General features: G+C 43.6%; 1 protein-coding gene across 1 annotated transcript in view; it reads left to right on the forward strand.

The window, feature by feature from the left end:
* Positions 1-20699, forward strand: part of ATP10A (ATPase phospholipid transporting 10A (putative)) — a 176718-nt gene that overhangs the window by 99519 nt on the left and 56500 nt on the right. Inside the window, 1 exon segment of the mRNA XM_046654707.1 lies at positions 13687-13772. Within this exon segment, the coding sequence (XP_046510663.1) occupies positions 13687-13772 (86 nt within the window).

Here is a 20699-nt window from a genome sequence, read left to right on the forward strand (position 1 = left end):
AATGAATGACAGGTGGAGACATTTATACTTAATTTCTTAGGCACCAGGAGCCATTGAGGGGATCATGGGACCAAAATGATAGAAGCCATGTGTTCTGAAATTAACTTATAAATAGAGTATGGTCAGGAGGGCAGTGCAAAGAGAATAAAGGTGAGGAAACCAAAGTGCATTTCAAATGCTACCTCTTCTCAATTCTTCCCTCTTCTTGAATTTTCTTTTTGAACCCTTGTCATCATATTTTCTTGAAACAGACACAGAGGAAAGGATTTGAGTGCAAGCAGTTTTGGGGAAGATGATTCTGGGAAACACAAATGGGGGAGTGGGGAAGTAAGACTGGGGAGGAAGGCAGCTGTTAAAGGGCACGTTACCAAGCAGGTTTCCACTGTCGGCAAGTGGAACTGGATCACAGCCATTTATTAAACTCTGGATGGCAGTGTAGACAGCTACATTAGATTCACTCAGGCTGAGAGGCAAGGGGACTGAGATGTTTATACACTGACACCTGCCGTTCCCTGGTTGAGAGACACTCCCAGGAGGCGTTAATTTCCAACACTTCCAGTCTGCCGTAGGACAGTGGAGTGGGCTTTCTGAGTCCCCAAAAGCCCTCAAGTAAAAGATGCAGGTGCTGGCCGTGGAAGGCAGGAAGCATGTGCTGGAAAGGGGATGACACAGGATGTATACGTGGCTCCTCTCAGCACACCACCCAAATCTACTCATTCTTCACATCAAGTACATGCTGCCCTTATGTCATTTCTTCGAAGTGGTAGCCATAGCAATTTCTTTTAAAAAAGTAAAATGAGAAGACAGCTGTTGGTCCCAAGACCATAATTAACCACCCATTCCAGATTCCCCTCACCTCAACCACCTCGTCTGCTGGTCTAGGTCTGCTTAGTGGGATGACTCTGACTTCCGTTCTCCATGAGCTCCTGGTCACTGTGCCCTTGTTGGCCATAGTTGCTGCAGTTGCCTGTTCATTGTCACTGGTCATGGAAGCAGCAGGGATGCCCTAGCAAATTCTCTAGATTTCAAACATGCTCCTCCCTGCCCCCCTGATATAGCAGCAACCCTCTCTACTCAGGATAATTAGGGTCAAACTTTTCCTGTTCAAGTTCTGGCATGAGGAGCCTATGACAGGTAGCAGCAACAGCTTTAGGTTAAGGGAATGGTTTCTTGGTAGAAAATCATCTCCCTCCACCTCCACCTTCCCCCCTGAGGAACTAGGGCTTCTAGTCCAGCAGATCCTAAGGTTGAAAGGACAGGAAGCACAAATTCCTCATGAAGGTCACTGGGAGCAATAAGGAGAGAGGCCATTCTATTTCCACACCTTTTTTAACTTTAATAGATAATGCCAAACAGTCATCCAGAATGGTTGTGCTCACTAGCAGTGTGTGAGAGTTCACTTTGCTCCAGGTCCTCACTGACACGTGGTTCTTTGTTTTTTATTGTCATTCTGATGGGTAGGTAGAGGCATCTCATTGTGGTTTAATTTGCACTTTTCTGATTATGAAGGATATTGAAGATCTTTTCTTTTCTATTTTTTTCCTCACATAGATACTGTCTTTTGTAATGTCCCTATTCAAGTCCTTTGTCTAATTTTCCACCAGGTTTTCTGTCTTTTTGTAATCATTTTCTAGGAATTCTTTATATATTCTCTTACAAAAGTCATGTGCAGATATTTTCTCCCATTCTGTGGCTTGCCTCTCCACCCTTTTGATGAAAGGAAGTTGTTAATATTTCTATAAGACAATTTATTAGTCTTTTTCTTTATGATTCTGGAGTCCTATTTAATAAATCTTTCCTTATCTTGGTATCATGCAGATATTCCCCTATAATTTTCTAAAAGCTTTATTGGTTCTACCTTTCACATTTAGGGCCACAGTCCGCCTGGAATTGATTTTTGTAGTTGAGAGGTAGGGTCAAGTTTCATTTCCTTCTGCCCTGTGGATGCCCAGTTATCCCGAAATCATTTATTGAAAAGACCTCCTTTTTCCAAAGCAATGCCACCTTGTCATAAATCAGATGAGCACATATACAGGCTCTGTTGGGAGGGCTCTCTATTCTGTTCTCTCAGTTCACTGTCCATCCTTACACCAGCAGTGCACTGTTTTAATTACTCTAGCTTTCTGATAAGTCTTAATACATGGTGGTGATCTTCCTCTCACTTTGCTCTTCTTTTCAAGAGTGTCTTTACTGTTCTTGACCATTTACATTTCCATTCTTTTAGAAAGAACTTGTCAAGTTCCCAAAGATGTTAGAATTTTTATTGTAATTACATTGACTACATAGATAAATATGGGGATAAGAGAATTTGATAAGTACAATTTTGAGTCCTCTATTTCATAAATATTATATATCTCCATCAATAATGCTTTGTAGTTGTCAACATAGAGACCTTGCGCATTCTTCTCAGATTTAGTCTTACAAGATTATTTTGTTAGCTTGTTATAATGTGTATATAAATGCAACATGTGTGCATTTACAAAACAATTAATGCAATATACATACCTATATATGTATGTATGTGTATACAATCTATAGAAATACAATGGAGGATCTTGTTTCCAGAAATCTTGCTAAACTCACTTATTAATTCTAACAAGTTTTCTGAAGTTTATTTTAGATTTTCTACACATATAATCATTTCATTTGCAAATGATGGTAGCATTATTTCTACCTTTTCAATTATTAGACTTTTGGTTCTTTTTCTTGCCCAGCTGCTGTGGCAAGGACCTCCAATACAGTCTTGAATAGAACTGGTGAAATCAGACGTTCTTTCCCTGATACCAATCTTAAAGGGAAAAATTTGAACATTTCATCATTATATATGATATTTCAATAGGATATTTCTGAATGCTTTTTACAGACTAAGTATTCTTATTCTTCTAAGAAGACATTATCATGAACAGATGTTGAATTGTATCAAATGTGTTTTCTGCTTCAACTGAGATAATCATACGATTTTTCTCATTTTGTGCAATGTGGCTAGTTAGACTGATTTTTTTAATGCTACACTAACCTTGAGTTCTTGGACTATATCCACTTTCTTGATGTATTATTTTTTAACATATATTGTTGGGATTAATTTGCTAATGTTTTTTAAAGAATATTTGCATGAATAAGCTTGTAATTTTCCATTTTTATAATGTGTTTGATGGGTTTTGGTATCAAGTTGACATTGGCTTCATAAAAATCAGTTGAGAAGTGTTTATTCTCATCACTTGAATTGCTTTTGTAGGTGAGTGTGATTTCTTCCTCAGATGTTTGGTAAAATTCACTGGTGAAACCATCCAAATCTAAAATTTCCTTTGTGGAAAGATTTAAATTATCTTTTAATTTGTTTAAAGTTAAATAACTGTTTAGAATATGTACTATTCTACTACAAATTTTAGTAATTTGTATTTTTCTAGTAATTTGTCCTTTTCATTTAAATTTTCAAACTTATTGGCGTACACTTACTCATATAGTACTTTTACCTCTGATGTATATAGGATCTGCAGTGATGTCCCCTTTTTTATTTCTCTTATTCATATTTTGTACCCATGTATTTCAAGTTCTGTCTTTCTGGGGTGGGTTAGTTATTATATTTGTGTTTTTTCTTGCTATTATGTTTAATATAGCCTTCTTTTAACTTTCTTTAGACTTCATTTACTATTTTCCAATATTTGAGATGGATGCTTAGCTCATTAACATCAGCTTTTAATATTTTTAATATTAATTTCCCTGAAAGCAAGCAATATCCCACAAGTTTTGATGCATAGTATATTTAATATTGTTTAAGTAAATACATGTCCTAATTTCTCTTGTGACTTTTTTCCTTTGGTCATTTATTAGGTCATTTAAGTCTTTAAATTGGTCATTTAGAATTGTATTCCTCAATGTCAAATCAAATAGAATGTTTTTTTGTTTTGTGTGTGTGTGTGAGGAAGATTCGCCCTGAGCTAACATCTATTGCCAATCATCTTCCTCTATTTTGTATGTTGGATGCTGCCACAGCATGACTGTCAAGTGGAGTAGGTCCACGCCTGGGATCTGAACCCGCAAACCTGAGCCGCAGTAGCACAGCGTGTGGAACTTTGACCACTTGGCCACAGGGTCAGCCCCTGAGAGTTTTTTAAAATAATTTTCTTCTTATTTTTAACTATGGTGTAGTTGAATTCTATATGAATTCTGTTTGTTGAGATTTGTTACTTGCTTTATGGCTCAGAATGTGGTCACTGTCTGTAAACATTGCGAGTACACTTGAAGAGACCGCACTCTACGGTTGTCGAGTGCAGTGGTTTATATATGTCCACGAGGATAAGTTTGTTGATAGTGCTGTTCAAAATTCTATACCTTCCTAGTTTTCTGACTGTTTGTTCTAGCAAACATTGAGAAAGGAGTGTTAAAATCTCCTGAGATTTTGAATTTGTTTATGTCTTCTTTGTTTCTCTTAATTTTTGCAATCTGTAACATGAAGTTATGTTATTAGTAGTATGTAAATTTAGAATTATTTTTATGCTCCTAATGAATTAAACTTTTTCTCATTTCAAATAACCCTTTTTGTGTATAGAAATTCTTTGTGATTCAAAATTGCTTTCTCTAATGTTAATACAGGCCCACTAGCTTCCTCTTTGTTACTCTTTGCCAGATATCTTTTTCATCCTTTCACATTGTTTTCTGATATCTGTATATTTTAGGTATATTTCTTATAACTTCATATTGTTGAGTTTTGTTTTATTCATTCTGACGATCTTTATATTTTCATTAGAAGATTTTACTTAATTTACTTTTAATGTTATTATTGATACATTTGAGTCTGAAACTTCCATCTTTTAGTTGTTATTTGGTCTGCCTGATCTGTTTTCCTTTTTCCCTCCATTTTTGCCTTCTTTTACATGATTGAGAATTTTATTATTCTTTCTTGAGTTGCGTTGAAAGTTATACACTCCTTTACTCTTATGTTAGTGCTTAGAGATTACAACATGCGTCTTGGACCTATCAGTATTTAATATGAACTGATGTTTATCCTCTTCCTGGACAACGAAAGGACCTTTTGTTAAAAAGAGTCATGTGTTATAATTAAGTCTGTTTATAAATCCCCTAAGACATCATTATTAATATTTAATACAGCCAACATGCATTTATATTTACCCTCACAGTTACCATTTGTGTTGCTCTTCATTCTTTCCTGCATTTTAACCCTTTTGTCATCAGGGCCATGTTTCCTTCTCTTGGAAGGACACTATTTAAGTATTTTCTTTAGTTCTAGTTTAACACTGACCTATTTTCTCAATTTCCTGTTAAGATTTTATCTTCTTTGGTTTTCAGCATTTTAGTGTCATGTGCCTAGGTATAATCTCCCTTTTTTGTCCTATTTAAGGATTTTGGATCTGTGGTTGGGGACTTTTTATCAGATTTGCTAAATTCTCAGCTGTCATTTCTTTAAACATTGCTTCTGCTTAATTCTTTCTCTCCTTTTCTTCTAGGGCTCCAATTGCATACACATCAGCCCCTCCCTCTCCATCCTCTATGCATTTACCCTCTTCTATTATTTCCCAGTCTTTAGTCTCCCCTTGCTTTATTCTAATCAATTTTTCTGACATTTCTTCTAGTTTACTAATTTTCTCTTCAGGTCAGCCAAATCGACTGTTGAACCATTCAGTGCGCTTTTAATTGAGTTCTTTTTTCAAGTCTAGTTTTTTGTTTTTATTTTTGTTTTTCTCAAATCTGACCATTAGGTCACATTTTATGGTTTCCAGCTCTTCTAGAATGTCAGCCTTGGCTTTAGCTTCATGATCCTAGCAAGCATAGTAATTGAAAGTCCCTGTGAGCTGCTTCCTATTTTTGTGTTTTTTGGATCTTGTTGCATGCTGCCTTATTCTCCTCTTATACCTGATTATCTTTGAGTATGTGTCTGACGTTGCACTTGGAAATTTGTGTTTTATAAATCATTTGACGCCTAGGATTATGTTTTTTTCGTTAAGAGGGGACTTTTGTTTTGTTCAGTATCTGGGGGTTCCAGAAGTCTGGAATCACTTTAACTCAATTTTAGGGGTTGAGATTTTCTGGGCCACCAAGTTGACTCTAAGCTGTGTAGCAGTTTACACAAAAGCCCACTCTTTCTTCCAGTTCACTCTATGAGGTTCAGTTCTTCATGGACCCATTAAAAAGCATAGCTGTTTAACAGGCCCCTCTGTTGGTGAATTCTACGGTAGGCAGAATAATAGCCCGTTAACAATTCCCGTGTTTTAATCCCCGGAACCTGAGAACATGTTATGGTACTTCATAAGGGGAAATTAACATTGCAAATGGAATTAAGGTGGTTAATTAGCTATCCTTGAAGTGGGGAGATTATCTCTAGTTATCCTGAATTATTGAGGTGGGCTCAGTGTAATCACAAGGGGCCTTGTAAGTGAAAGAGGGAGGCAGGAGAGTGAGCGCCAGATGACAGAGTGGGAGAAAGATTCCATCCTCAGTTGCTGACTTTGAAAATGAAAGGAAGCCATGAGTGAAGGAATGTGAATGGCCTCTAGAAGCTGGAAAGAGCAAGCAGTGGATTCTTTCCTAGAGACTCCAGAAGGAACTCAGCCCTTCTCACACCTTGATTTTAGCTCAGTGAGACCCATTTCCAACTTCCAACCTCCAGAACTTAAGATAACACGTTTATATTATTTTACGCCACCAAGTTTGTGGTAATTTGTTACAGCAGAAATGGTGAACTAATTCAGGTCCTATACTCCAAGATTTGACTCAATGGCTCCACTCAATTTCTCAACTTTTTCAGAAACTAGACTTTTCCAAGGGAAAAGAGGCCCCAGAGACCAGTGTGGACTCTCTGGGTCTTGTTTGGGTATTCCTCACCTTCTTGTTCAATCTCGGATACCTTCAGGCTGGTGTTTGAAATGTTTTGTCCACTGTTCCTATTTGCCCTCAGCCAGATGGTCTGTCCAAATTGCATGTCTTTAATGCTGGACAATTTTTCTTTTGAATCCTGATGACTGAGCTAGTCTGGTTGTGCTTTAGAATTCCATGTTCCTGCTGCCATTTTAGTCTCAGAGTCAGTTCCCAGATTAGTGCAAGAGCTTCTTCTTTGACCTCTTCTTTCTCTATCCTCCATCCTGAGTTTCTTCTAGCCAGCAGTATGACTTTCTCCTCCATGGTTACCATTGAGAGCTGGCCTCAGGATTCACTTCGCTATAAATGAATCTGAGACTCCAGTTCCCTTCTCCACCACCTGGTGAGAAGAGAGCATCTTTTCTCCGGCTGGACTTTCTGCTCAGTCATCTCCAGAACGTGGCAGGTTCATACCCTGCAGCCCCGTCTTTGCTCACACCATCACGCCCACTGGTAGTGATGAAAGAGGGACCAGAGGCCTGTGGCTGTGAAGAAGACAGGCTGACTTGCAACCTGGTGGGGCAAAGCAGCTCAATAGTGTTGCTCTAGACATGTCTCCTGCAGTGGCACCTGTTGGATTAAGTACAGGTTCTTCTGAGAGGGCTGTTTTAAAGAACAGCCCTCATTTAGGTTTTGAAGTTGGTTTTCTATAAAACAGCTCTTGTTGCTTACTGTCTGTAGGCATAGCCAGTCCTTAGATTCTCTAAATACATTTGATAAAAGAGAAAGTGGAATTCTGCTGGCAATCACAGCCCACAAAGGCAGCACGAAGCATTTTTAGCTGAGAGGGAAAGAAAGACTTTTGATTTTGAGAATTCAGACTCAAACCCAGGACTCTGAGCCTTTGAATTTTGCCACCATCTAAATGAAAGCTGGGAGGTTTTCTGACTGTGAAACAGCAGGAGGGAAGGGAACAAAGGTTGAAAAGACAGGGAGGGAAGGGAGGCCTGGCTCTTGCATGTTCAGGGCAGATTGCAGGAGTGAAAGGCTGGCTTTCTACCTTCAGACACAGAGATGCACTTGGTCTCTAATGCTTGGATTTAGGGCAGAAAAATTTGCAATTAGAAAAAGAAGGCAGAAACCCAGACACCCCTTGATCACTTTCCCCTATGAGCTGTCAAAGGCACTGAGCTTCCGGGAGCCTCCTGTAAGGCCCGCTGAGGCCCTGACGTCTGTCCCATGGTCCCTGTCAGCATTGTTTCCCTGGAGATAATGACAGCACAGAGACTGTCGTGAGCTGTATTGCCTGCAGTCCAGTGCTTTGTCATGGGCTGCTGTGCCAACCTACTTATGCACTGATATATTTAGGACACGTTAAATAATACACTCACGACTATTGCAATGGTAGATTAAATAGTTACTTAGATGTGTTTTGTGATCGTTTCTATTCTATTTCTATTTGTATTGGAGCAAAAGCTCTAAGTAACACTGAATCTATGAAGCTTATTGGAGAAAAGGTTCCTTTGATTTAAGGCTCTTCATACATTTGACGTCTGCTGCCACCAGGACCGGAATGCCTACAGTTCCATTCAGATTTTTATTTATTAGTAGATACTGATTGAGTACCCACTGTGTGCCAGGGGACACTGTGGTAGATAAGACAATTTCTTTCCCATTTCAGGTTAACTAGTTGAAAATATTGCTTTGACAATACAGTCTTTGCAGTAAATAAGTAAATTCATTCATTCATTCGCCCATCAGTATTGGCCCATCTGCCCTCCTTTGAATTCCCACAGCACTGACAGGCATGTATTAAACAAATTGGATTGAAACAGCAAAACAAGTTGGGGTAATTATTTCATTAATTTGGGTTAAATGCTTTGCCTAAATTAATTCAGATATTGTTCTAGCAGCTAGATTAGAAACTCTGAAGAAATCATTTTATATTACTACCAAGTGAAAAAAAAACTTATAAAAGAGAGACTGTGCTTTCTGGAATACAGAGAAGCCCTACCAGCCCCCACTGGGAGTTCCATGTTCCCCAGCAGTGGGTGGGGGGGCCACCCAGCAAACAGGGGCTGTAGGCCCCCAAGAGCACAGCATGGATCTCTGGGATGTTTTGGAAGCTTGTGGTACATGAAATCTTTGTGGAATAAGCATTCGTCACCCCTGGGCTGTGTGTGCACGAGGCTCTGTGCTGGTTTCAAGGGAACATAGCTTCTGTTCTCAGGCAACCTGAGGTCTAGTGAAGGAGAGATGGAGCCGGCTCCAGCCAAGCGTGTGTGCATAGGGGCCATGCAAGCTCAGAGGGTGGGGAGCTGTCACATCCTGAAATGTAGAGGGCAGTTCTCCAGGTAGAGTAGGATGGGAGGGCAAAGGAAGCTGTGCACAAAGGTTTGTGCCTCTCCAGGACAAGCCACATGGGAGGAATGAACAGGTGCTGGGAGGGCTGGCAGCTGACAGGGTCAGTTCAAGGCTCCCTGGGCAGAGCCTGGCAGCTGTGTCAGGGTGTAGGTTTCACCTTGTAGGGCAGCAGCTGATGTAGGGCATTCAGCCTTCAAAGGCCGGTGTGGGGCAGTGATGTTGAGGGTGGAGGCAGAGAGAAAACCCTGAGTCCCTTGTGACCAGGAGCCTGATGACAGGTGACACAAAGGGCACTTTCAGGACCGAGTCCCAGATGCAGGGAACACAAGGAGCATGTGTTTTCCATGTCTTGTTGCTGGTGAGGAGGTGGAGTTCCTGGGCTTTGTGCGTTCTCTCACCAGGCTCCTCTGTGACCATGTCATCCAGAGACCAAGGCAGAGAGCCTCACCTTGAAATCTCCAGATAGAGAGCTAGGCAGGGTCCCTGCTGGAAGTACTTGCTTATCCAATCGGCCAAGCAATGTAAACTCATTTTTTTTCACTTCTTTTATGATAAAAAATAATGGTGTCTGTTTTGATGGACTATAAATGTCCCTCCAGACATCACTGCTTCTTTTTTAGCATGGAGGAAGTCCACTTTTGCTTTTATTGAGTACTTATTAGTAATTCATTTAATGCAAATGTGAAATACAAGATTGGTAACAGAATCTTCCAGATGGATCAAGCATCCATTCAGTGAATGGTATGGGCACCGTTGAATAACATATCAAACCTGTCCCGTGTGGTTGAACAGGGGTACACAGCACCTGCACAGATACCTGTTCTGGCTAGAGGGGGTGCTGAGCATCAGAAAGAGGTGGGCACTGGGCATCTATGGAGGGAAAGAGAGAGAGACCACCCTCTGGGGTGACTCTGTTCACAGAGATTTCAGCTGCTACAGTTTCTAGCAGAAATGCAAGTTCAAAGACAGGGCTAAGGGGCCGACCCTGCATCACCACCCTGCCTCTTCCTTTCCATCTAATAAGGGCAAATCACTTTGTTCAAAGAAGCTTGAGAAATATTTGGAGTATGGCAGCAGAAACTGTGAGCATTTCATTGCCAGTAAGGTACTGGTTTGGACCTGCGTGCTCTGCAGTGAGTGATGTCATTGACTTGATGTCATCAGCTGCACTTGGCCCGAGGTGCTCAGCTTACCGTGGCCAAGCTGCAGAGGGCTGGCAGCTTCGGCTTGAGGGCCTGCAGGAGCAAGAACACTGGCAAGGTAAGGCTGCTTCTTTCTGCAGTGCCTCTCCATACTGAGGCCATCACAAGCACTGGGGTGAATAGAATCACCTCTGCGTCCCATGGGATTGTGGGTTCACGGCTCCAGAGACCTCGGAGATCCAAGTTTAAATGCCCTCACTTCACTTGCAAAACTCTCATATTTATTAATCAGAACACCTAGAACTAAATCACATGGCTCCTGATCTTTTAGTCCACTTTTGGGTGAACTCTGCTAACTCCACATCTACGGTCATTGCTAAAGATGGGAAGAGGGTATAGACCATCAGATCTGGGTACATTTACTTGTTGGAAAACATTACAACTTTAAGACATGTGTAAGTTTCTTTGGAAATTTCTGTAGAATCAATTATATACTTTCCAGCGTATTAAGCAGAGCGTCGTCTTTTCCTGTTAATGCAAGATAGGTTCAGTCAGTGTCGGTGGCTGAGCTGGATGTCTGAGAGGCCAAGGAACTTCCGTCAGTCACTCCAAGGCCTCTTGACTTTGGGCATGACCTTGGACATGCTCCTTAATCACCTTAAAGGTTGTATGAAAACCAACCCCATAGTAGTGGTGTAAGTAGCGATGAGCAGCACGTAGCACAAAGCCTGGCATTTAGCAAGCTTTTTACATTTACAGAATTGTAATTGTAGTTGATGACGATGATGATGATGATGATGATGCAGATGATGCAGGTGAAGTAATACAGTGGCTCCCTCAAGAATGACTTACGCATGAGGCTTTCCATGTTTGTCCTGACATTCCTGGATTTCTGGGCTGTATGTTCTACTTGATGATTAATTCGTTTTTTACAATCAGTTCTCAATGTTCATTTATATCTGCTTTTTTAAACTTTTTTTTATTGTAGTAAAATGTACATAATGCAAAGTTTACCATTTTAACCATTTTTAAGTATACAGTTCTATGGCATTAATTTTATTCAGATTGTTATGCAACCATCACCACCGTCCATCTCCAGAACTTTTTCATCTTCCCCCACCGTATATCTGCTTTTTTAAAAAAAGTAGAGTCAACATACTCCAAAGGGAAGGGTAGGCTCGGGTGTCTCATTCTGTCCATGCTCCAAGGGGAGGTTGACAAAACCTTGGCTGAAGGATGACTAGGGCATGGCCTTGAAGCCAGTTTGGAATGAAGCAGGTGGGTAGATGAGTGGATAGAGGGATAAACAAATATATTTCTTAAATGGGGGTATTAAACTGCATCGCCAGTTAAGTTAAAAACAATCAATGTAAGTATAATTTTCTCATCCAAAAGGTGCACTCCAGATGTGAAACCCTTTTAAAATGAGAAACTCAAAGATGGGCTCTGTATTAGTCTGCTCGGGGTGCCATAACAAAATACCACAGACTGAGTGGCTGAAACAACAGACATTTATTTTCTCATAGTGCTGAGCCTGGGAGTCCGAGATCAAAATGTCCACAGGGTTGGTTTCTTCTGAGGCCTCTCTCCTTGGCTTGTGGATGTCCATCTCCTCCCTTTTTCTTTGCATGATCGTCCCTCTGTGCTTGTCTGTGTCCAAATTTCCTCTTCTTGTAAGGACACCAGTCAGATTGTACTAGGGCTCACCCTAATGACCTCATTTTAACTTGAATATCTCTTTAAATACCCTGTGTCCAAATATGGTCACATTCTGAGGTATTGGGGATTAGGATTTCAACATATGAATTCTGGGGGTAGGGATGGGGGACACAGTTCAACTCATAACAGTCTCTAAAGATCTCTCCAGTTGTAAAAATCCTCAAAATCCTCCCCAATTCCAGACGAAGCAGATGAAGCCAGGCATCTGGTGCCATGGCCATACACATTCCCCAATGTATATGATCATTGGTAGAACATTATGAATGCAGCTCTGGAGTCTCAGAGACAGAATGTCCTACCATTTCTGAGCCATGCACAGTACATTTTTCTTAGAAAGAATAATAAACAGAGACAGAGTATTTTAAGTCTCCCCTCCTTGTCTGCCAAGAATAATCCTGGCATGTTCTGGAACTTACTCCCTTCATGGCCATCCTGGACGCTATATCTGCAGATGTCTGCCCTGGAAAAAGCAACCCAACTGGCTTTAAGATAATCCACACGGGGCTCTGGAAACATAGCCTCACTCTGGAAATAGAACCAGAGGCCATTCCAGTCCAAGGAGAGGGGCTGATGGCTAATTAAAGTCCAAGAAGAGCTTTTTAAAATGACATTTTAATTTTAGCTATTGAATTGCGCTACTATCATCTAGTGAGTCTTCTCTTGAACCTACAGGACGCACTGAAAATGGTCAGAACTGCCTTTGGAGTGGTTACCTTTATGGCTGTATTCTGTGCCAGGGACTGCATTGTCATAGTGGAGTAATAATTATCTGGGGTGGGGTCAACCATGTTTCTGCCAGTTCTGTGATTTTTTACCAGTTGCACTTTTTTTTGTGATGATTTACTTGTGTGAGCAAAGACAGTTTGACTTTTCACCATGTTGTGACACTTGATAGAGAAAAGCGAATGACAAGCTTAATAAGAGAGAGCTGATTTTTAAAAAATCCATGAATTGTTGCCCATTATTTATACTAAAGGCTTATTTTCTATATTTCCTTCCTTTCTGCCTCCTCCCTCTCCTCCCTCTCTCCACTCCTGATCTCTTCATATGCTCTATGGCACTTTTATATCTATCAGTCACAAAATTCTAAATGAAAGACCTTCTTTGGGGTGAGCTGTCATTTTTTCATCAAGCAGAATAATAAAGAAATTACTGCCTTACACATTGGTTATTTAAACGTTTTTCTTCAAATATATGTGAAGGATTTTTAGCACACATTGAGGAAATGATAGTTTATTATAATTTCCTATTTTCCAGATGGAATTTGCTTCTCTGAATCTGTATAGAAAATTGGAAGGTGCTGGTCTTTCTGAAGAAACTCATTCATCCCTTCCCATCATTAGTGGCTTCCTTTGCTGTAATCTCATATTCTCTTACTTTGCATTAGAGCTACAATCCTTTCAGCTCACTCACTCACTATTCTACTAATTTCTCTTCATTCTATAATGATTAGTTATCATTCTTTATAAAAAGGAAGAAGCATGGTCTAAGTGCTGTGTGCATGGGGATTCTGTAAAGGTTACTAGACAGAGACCTTCTTCCCGTAACATTTCCCTGCCATGGATGCCAGACAGAAAATCAAGTGCCTTTTAGAACAGAGCAGTCTGAGTCCATATTTCTCTAATGTCTACATGCTATATTATTCTAGGTCTCTGAATTCAATCCTTTGACCTTCACCAGCGTAATCGAGTGTGAGAAGCCAAACAACGACCTGACTAGGTTTCGTGGTTGCATGTGAGTATCCTACATCTGCCTGAAGTGGTCATCCTATTTGACAAACTGTATATTTAAATGTGTCTCTGTATACACACACACACACACACACACACACACACACACAAACCAGTTCTAAAATAGTATTCGTATTCTTTGCCATGTTGTGCACCTTTGAGGAGTGTTGCCCTACACCTGAGCCTTCTTGGTTGCTTATGGGACGAGTTGGTAAGATCCTACATGCAGTAGGAACTCATCAGAGCAGCCTGTGATGAAGAGTGACTGCTTTTCCTTCCTCTCTTGGTTCCTGGGAAGGTGAGGGAGTGACAAGGGAAGGGTAGCTGACTACTTGTGGCCCCATTAATGGTAGCTCAGGGACCAGACACCTGGAGCCTGGGTGGAGTTCATTCATTCATTCCTTTATGATTTTACCCATTGAAAAGATATTTGTTGATCACCTACAAAATACTGGGCCCTCTTCAAGGCTCTGAGGATCATACCATGAACCGAATAGACAAAATCCCTGCCTCTATGTTCATTTCATCTAGTTACAGGAAAAGGGCGACAATAAACACAACAATAAGTACAAGATATAATATGTCAAATAGTCCAGTCCCTTGCTCCAAAACAGAAAGATAGAAAAGGTGGATAAATGACACAGGATTGGCCATGTGTTGGTCCTTACTGAAGCTGGCTCTGGGTACACAGGAGGTAATTATACTAGTCTCTCTACTTTCATATACATTTGGAAATTTCAATAAGAATAATAGTGTGTGTGTGTGTGTGTGTGTGTGTGTGTGTAGGCAGTTGGTGTGGGGAAAAATAACATGGGAGGGAATAGGGAGAATGAAGGAGTCACTGAGTTGCACACCAGGGCAGTCGGAGGTGACCTCACAAAGAACGAAAGGAGATGTGTAAGCAAGAACCTGAGGGCACAGGTTTGACTTACCCTGATTTCCTGCTCAATCTTTTGTGCATCAGTCAACTCTTGCAGGCCTAGATTTCTTGTCTGGAGAATTCGGGGCCTTCTGGCCGGCTCTCCCACTCAAGGTGGGAGCTGACAAGTCTGCTGCTTAGCGGTCCAGCTGCAGAGTGCCCCCCCCCCACATAGACGCATTGCCCCACTTTCTGCTTCTGAAAGTGGGCTCCACTTCCCAGAGCTTTTGGTATAAGTTTGAATCTTCTGCTTTACAAACACCTCCAGCAACATTGCCTGTGCCCAGCACACAGTAGGCTCTCCGTCATGTTGTGGGCTGAATCAACAAATAAAAAGTGTTAACAGTAAAGGGTGAAATTTGTCTGCTGATGAGTGATGGCCCAGTAACACTGAAATTGCCCTGATTCTTGCCTGAGGATCACAAACTTGGAAAATGTCAGATCATCCCTTCAAGGAACCAATTAAAGGAGGGCAAAACTCATAAGGAAACATTAAAATGTAGTATGTACAGTTTGGGGGAGAATACTCAACTACTCACACATAACTGGTCTGCTGTGGACTTTTAACCTCTCTGGCCCCTGGGCTATCTTCTCCAGGACCCCTTGACCTGGTGTCCGCAGGACCTCACTCACATGGCACCATTCTCAACACCACCACGAATCTCTCAACAGAGCAGGTACTGGGTTTCCAAAGACCCTGAATTACCTGTTGTGAAGGAGGCAGTGTCAACCTCTAGAGAGAATGTTCTGTGGACGTTCTTGCTCATGGGGTAATTTTTGGGGGCCAACACTACCACGGAAAAAGGGTAGACGTCCTTCTCCAAGACTGTACACCTCACCTCACTGTAGTCAGTCTCCTCTGCATCTCTGGGGTCCCCCTGGAGCCCTGGAAGGTGTGGCGCTCTTATGCTCCGACGACTGCTCACCCCTTTGCTGCCTGCGCTAGAGCTGGATTAACACTGAAGGCAATTCACCCCTAAGTCAGCAGCTCTCGGGCCCACCCTCAGGGAACTACCTTTGTGGTAGGAGATTAAACAGTGTGGCTCAGTGCTGAGGCTGGAGCACTCTGGAGCCCACACTGTCCAGCCAAATAACCTCAAGTAGACAACCTGACTTGATTTATCTCTGTAATGGGGAGAATTACAGGAGCTCCTTGTGTCATCAGTGCAAAGTTTAGTCAGTTGAGTCCACAGAAAGCTTTCAGAAGGGTGGGTGGGTTAATAAGTATCCGCCGCTATTATGGTTACTGCTACTCTTGTTAATATTACTATTAGAGATAATACTGTAGAGCAGGGAGAGAGAAGAGTCAGGAGGGAGGTAGCTGATTGAATGTGTCCAGGCAGGAAGATCCAATTGAAGAGGTGGCTGGGAGGATGGTTTGTCTTCAGTATATGTGTCAGAGAAGCTATAGGACGAAGAAAGATGGGGTTTTGAGGTTTCCTGAATTTGAGGAACTGGCAAATGCATCAGGTGGAGTGACCCAGCTGACAGAAAAAAAAAAATATGGGTCAAGAAATCAGGGGAGTGGGAGCTGGAGGTAGAGATTTGAGAACCATCTGCGTAGAGGTCATGTTTGAAGTCAGGGATGAGGCCAGGCCAAGGTGGGGCAGAGGGTTAGGGAAGAGAGGGAAGGAACGAAGACATGGTAGCCCCAGCAGTCAGGAGCAGGAGGCCTTGTTGTCACAGGAATGCAGTTCCAAGGGCGATGCCCAGCAGTGGAGGCACAGCAGGGATGTTTAGGAAGGAGGTCTGTAGAATGCTAGACCTCACAGGGAGCCTAGGAAGAGAGGACCACACTGCCAGGGGAGCCTGAGACGGCAGACTCCACATTGCAGGAGATGGAAGAGGAATTATATTGCTTAACCACTCTTTACAGAAATGTGGCTTAAAAAGGAGGGACAGGGCCAGAAATGAAAGCCTCAAAAAAAGATCAGCCGGGCCAGCCCAGTGGCTCAGCGGTTAGGTTCGCATGTCCCACTTCGGCGGCCCGGGGTTCTCTAATTTGGATCCTAGGTGCAGACATGGCATCACTTGGCAAGCCATGCTGTGGCAGGCGTCCCACATATAAAGTAGAGGAAGACGGGCATGGATGTTAGCTCAGGGCCAGGCTTCCTCAGCAAAAAGAGGAGGATTGGTGGCAGATGTTAGCTCAGGGCTAATCTTCAAAAAAAGAGCAGGGGCTTTTGTTAGGAAGAGAGAAGACACAAAAGGCCAAGCTGGTAGAGCTCTCTGGGGCATGTGATGGGGTGTGGCGACTTCCTTGTGTGGAGAGGGTGGTGACCAATGAGGGGCAGTGTCCCGTGAATCCTCACTCAGCCCCAGTGCCACACCACCCCCACACGCAGCCCTCGGCTCACTCAGCGCCCCCGCTGCCTCCTTCAGAAGGCGGCCCCTCAGATGGATGCTGTCACCAGCCAGGCCAACTGGGGCAAGGGTTCCCAGCACCAGTGTCCTCCTTGACATGTTGCCTGAGAGAGAAACGTGAAGAGGGCAACTGTCCCCTGTGTGAAATCTTTTCCCATTCTGTTCTCCAGTCTTGCCAGGCTTTTTCCTTAATTTTTCCAACAAATTGGCTGCCCTGAGTCTCGCCCCTTAGCCTGGGCCGAAGTCCTGGCCATCTGTGTGCCTAGACCCCCATGTCATTGTGACTTGCCACATCTACCAGGTGGGGAATTTGGATTTGCTACAGGAATGTCAGGGTGTTAAAAGTTCCTCCCTCCGTGGCTCTGGGGTGCAACCAGAGTGAGCAGCCCTCTGGCCCCAGAAAGTCAGGCTGAACTGCTGCAGGAAGAGTGCAGAGGAGAGGGGAGCAGCCTGCTCACACCCCTGAGTCCTGTCAGCAGCCAGAGGGGGGCCTCAGCCTCATACTGGTCCTGATGCTCAGGGGTGGAGCTAACCTGGGCAGTAGACCTGCAGTTTAGACCAGGGAGCTGAGCAGCAGCCGAGCCAGTTTCCTGGTTTGCTGGTTGGCTTGCTCTCATTATCTGCCTAGGGTGGCCTCCTTTCAGCCTTGACACAGCTGTGCCCTGTTGCCTCAGTCATGCCAGGGAGCCCAACCTGCAGGCTGAGCCCAGCCGACAGCCGTTTCAGTAGGTTTCAGTCTTATTTGGACCAGCCAGTCCGACCTTCGAACCTTAGTCTTTTGCACTTGGAGAACTAAGCTTGGGTTTGCAAGCAAGAATACCCAAGTCTGAATTCCAGCTCTCCTCCTCCCCTGGACAGGTGGCCTAAAGAGAGTCATCCTGCGTTTCCGAGCCCTCACTCCCTCCTAATTCTGGAAGCAACAATGACTGACCTGAGAACAGAGTGAAGGAGTATGTGTGAAGGACGTCTTGAATTAGAACGCTTTGTGCAAGAGAGTGGTGTTAGCTGTAGTGTACAAGTCCATTGGTATGAAATGTCCACAATACAAATATCTTCAGTGACAGGAGTGGATTAGTGGTTGCCAGGAGGTGGAGGTGGGATGGGAATGAGGGGTGACTGTCAGTGGGTACCATGTTTCTTTCTGGTCATGAAAATATTCTAAAATTAGCTGATAGTGAGAGCTGCATAACTTGGTGAATATACAAAAAAAATTCACTCAACTGTACACTTTAAGTGGGTGAATTTTATGGTATATGAAACATATCTCAAGCAGTTAAAAAAAAAAAATGTTGAGGGCTGGCACCATGGCGTAGTGGTTAAGTTTGGTGTGCTCCACTTTGGTGGCCCGGTTCTTGGGTTTAGATCCGGGATGCGGACCTACACCACTTGTCAGCCATGCTGTGGTTTTGACCCACATATAAAGTGGAGGAATATTGGCACAGATGTTAGCTCAGGGCTAATCTTCCTCAGCAAAAAAAAAAAAAAGAAAGAAAGAAAAAGTGTCAGGAGCTTCATTATTTGGGTGCATTTTAATGCAATCTGTGTACCTAAGTGCCAATGAAATCCTCATAATTAGGAACTGGAAGGAACAGCACTCTCAACCCTTTGAGTTGCCCTCAGCCCCTGGCCTTCCACTGCCCAGAGAGGCCAGTGCACCTGGCAGCTCAGGGTGCCCTGCTTGGCTGTGGTCGGCCACTTTCATGGCACACCATGGGTGGCCTTTGAAGCCAGCAGTCAATCAAACATTTCCCCTTACCCCTAAAAAATAAAGCAAAAAAGTTGATTGGTTTAGTCCTCTGATGCAAAATTCCATTTCAACTGGTAAAGCTGTGTCCCATTTCTTACCCCAAAGTCCTCCACAGAACAGCTTCTGAGCTCCCTCCTGAGTGTTGTGGAGTCTCATGCAACCACACAGGACTGCATGAGCACCGGCTGCCGTCTAGAGCCCAGGACGTGCTTGTTGGGGCTGCCTCGCCACCTCGGCAGATGACGTGCTCCACGACCGCTGTCACCTCACAGGAGACCACATCAGGGTCATTACTAAAAGCAGAGCCTTCATGTCCCGCATCCCTCCTGCCCAGCATCTGGATGGAGCTTTGTGTGGGCTTATGTCTCAAATGTCCTCACTACCAATGACCAGGCATTAAGATGAACTATAACCTCATCAACTAGACTCTTTAAAATTGGAGTATTTTTATTTTACCTTGGCACCTTTAACTAACATATTTACAACTCAAGAAAATCTAACATTGGCAAAAGGCACATGGTTAGTCATTTCTGCACTTCCATAGATAAGCAAAAACCTGATAATTTTAAAAAACTATAATTTTAAAGAAAGTTCTGCCCAGAGTTTGACAGTGGAAGGAATTATCTATCGTTCCTTCCACCTTGCCTGTGTCAGTCAGGGTACCCTTAGGATCAAGCACTCAGGTTTGCGTAAGTGGAGGGGTCTATCCACTAAAGTCCCTTTCTCCTGGAGAGTGGAGCGAGTGGAGCTTAGGGGAGCCACAAGGGTTAGTAGCAGCTGAGCTGTCACCACTGTGAGGCCCAACAGTCCCAGGGAAGAAGTGGCCACCAGGGACTCATGCTCGGGGCCACCTGAGGAGACTCACAGCCCTGGTCCAGGGGCATGGTCAGCCCAGTGCTCTCTCCCTGGGGGGAGCCAGGGAATAAGCCCCCCATCCTCTTTTGCCTCTGTCCACTCCTCCATTGTCCTTCTGACATCTTCAGTGGATGGACCCAACCTGAAGCCAAGGGCAAGGCAACCTTCAGCATTTGCTGGGCACTGAGGTGAACATCAGGGATGCAAACTGGAACAAAGTATGAGTCCCATATTTAGAAGTGGAGACAAGGAAGCACAGAAGAATATTGCAGTCTCCTGGCTGCAGGGCCTGGGTACTTAGCACAGAGAATCTTCCTGAAGCCTGCAAAATGTGAGCCCAGGCCAGCAGGCCCAGCTCCTCCAGGCAGAGAGGCTGGCACGGGCTGTGCTGGGGTGAAAGGCAGCATGGATAGCAGGTTGTGTAGTGTTGGGTGGCTGGGGCTGAAATCCTGCACAGAAAGGATCCAGAAAGAGCTGCAGAGTGGGCTGGGTCATGCATTCCAAGCTAGAGGAAGTAAGAAGTTCATACAGGATTCTCCAAGGAGAATGTAACATTCAGACATGCACACTGAAAGGTTGGTCTGGATTGTGTGAGAAATGGACAGGAGGGACCAAGGCTGGTGGCAACTGGGCCAGCAAGGGGTGTTTTGCAGTTTCTGGCAGAGAACTGTGGAAAGCTGAATTAGGGCAATGATGCACAGAGAGTGAGAAGGAGGTGGGTTAAAGAAATAACCATTGAGGAGGGTGAAATTGAGGACTGATGTTTGAGTGGATGTAAAAATAAGGGAGGAGGGATAAAGAAGGATACCCAAGGATGCTGGTCCAGGTGACTGGATCGATGGTGGAGCCAGTACCTGGTCTGGAGCAGAGAGGAGGGCCCAGGACTCTGGGTGCTGGAGGTGATGTGACCTAGGGAGGGAATCGGCTGCAGTCTATTGTCCAAGGTCCCTGGACTTCTGCGCTAGGGCCTCTGGCCCTGGGGGAAATGGGTTGCAGGCCCCTGTCAGCACCTTCACCCGCTGGGACTCAGATGTATGGTCACTGAC

Source organism: Equus quagga, chromosome 2, assembly GCF_021613505.1.
Source record: "Equus quagga isolate Etosha38 chromosome 2, UCLA_HA_Equagga_1.0, whole genome shotgun sequence".
Classification (NCBI taxonomy): domain Eukaryota; kingdom Metazoa; phylum Chordata; class Mammalia; order Perissodactyla; family Equidae; genus Equus; species Equus quagga.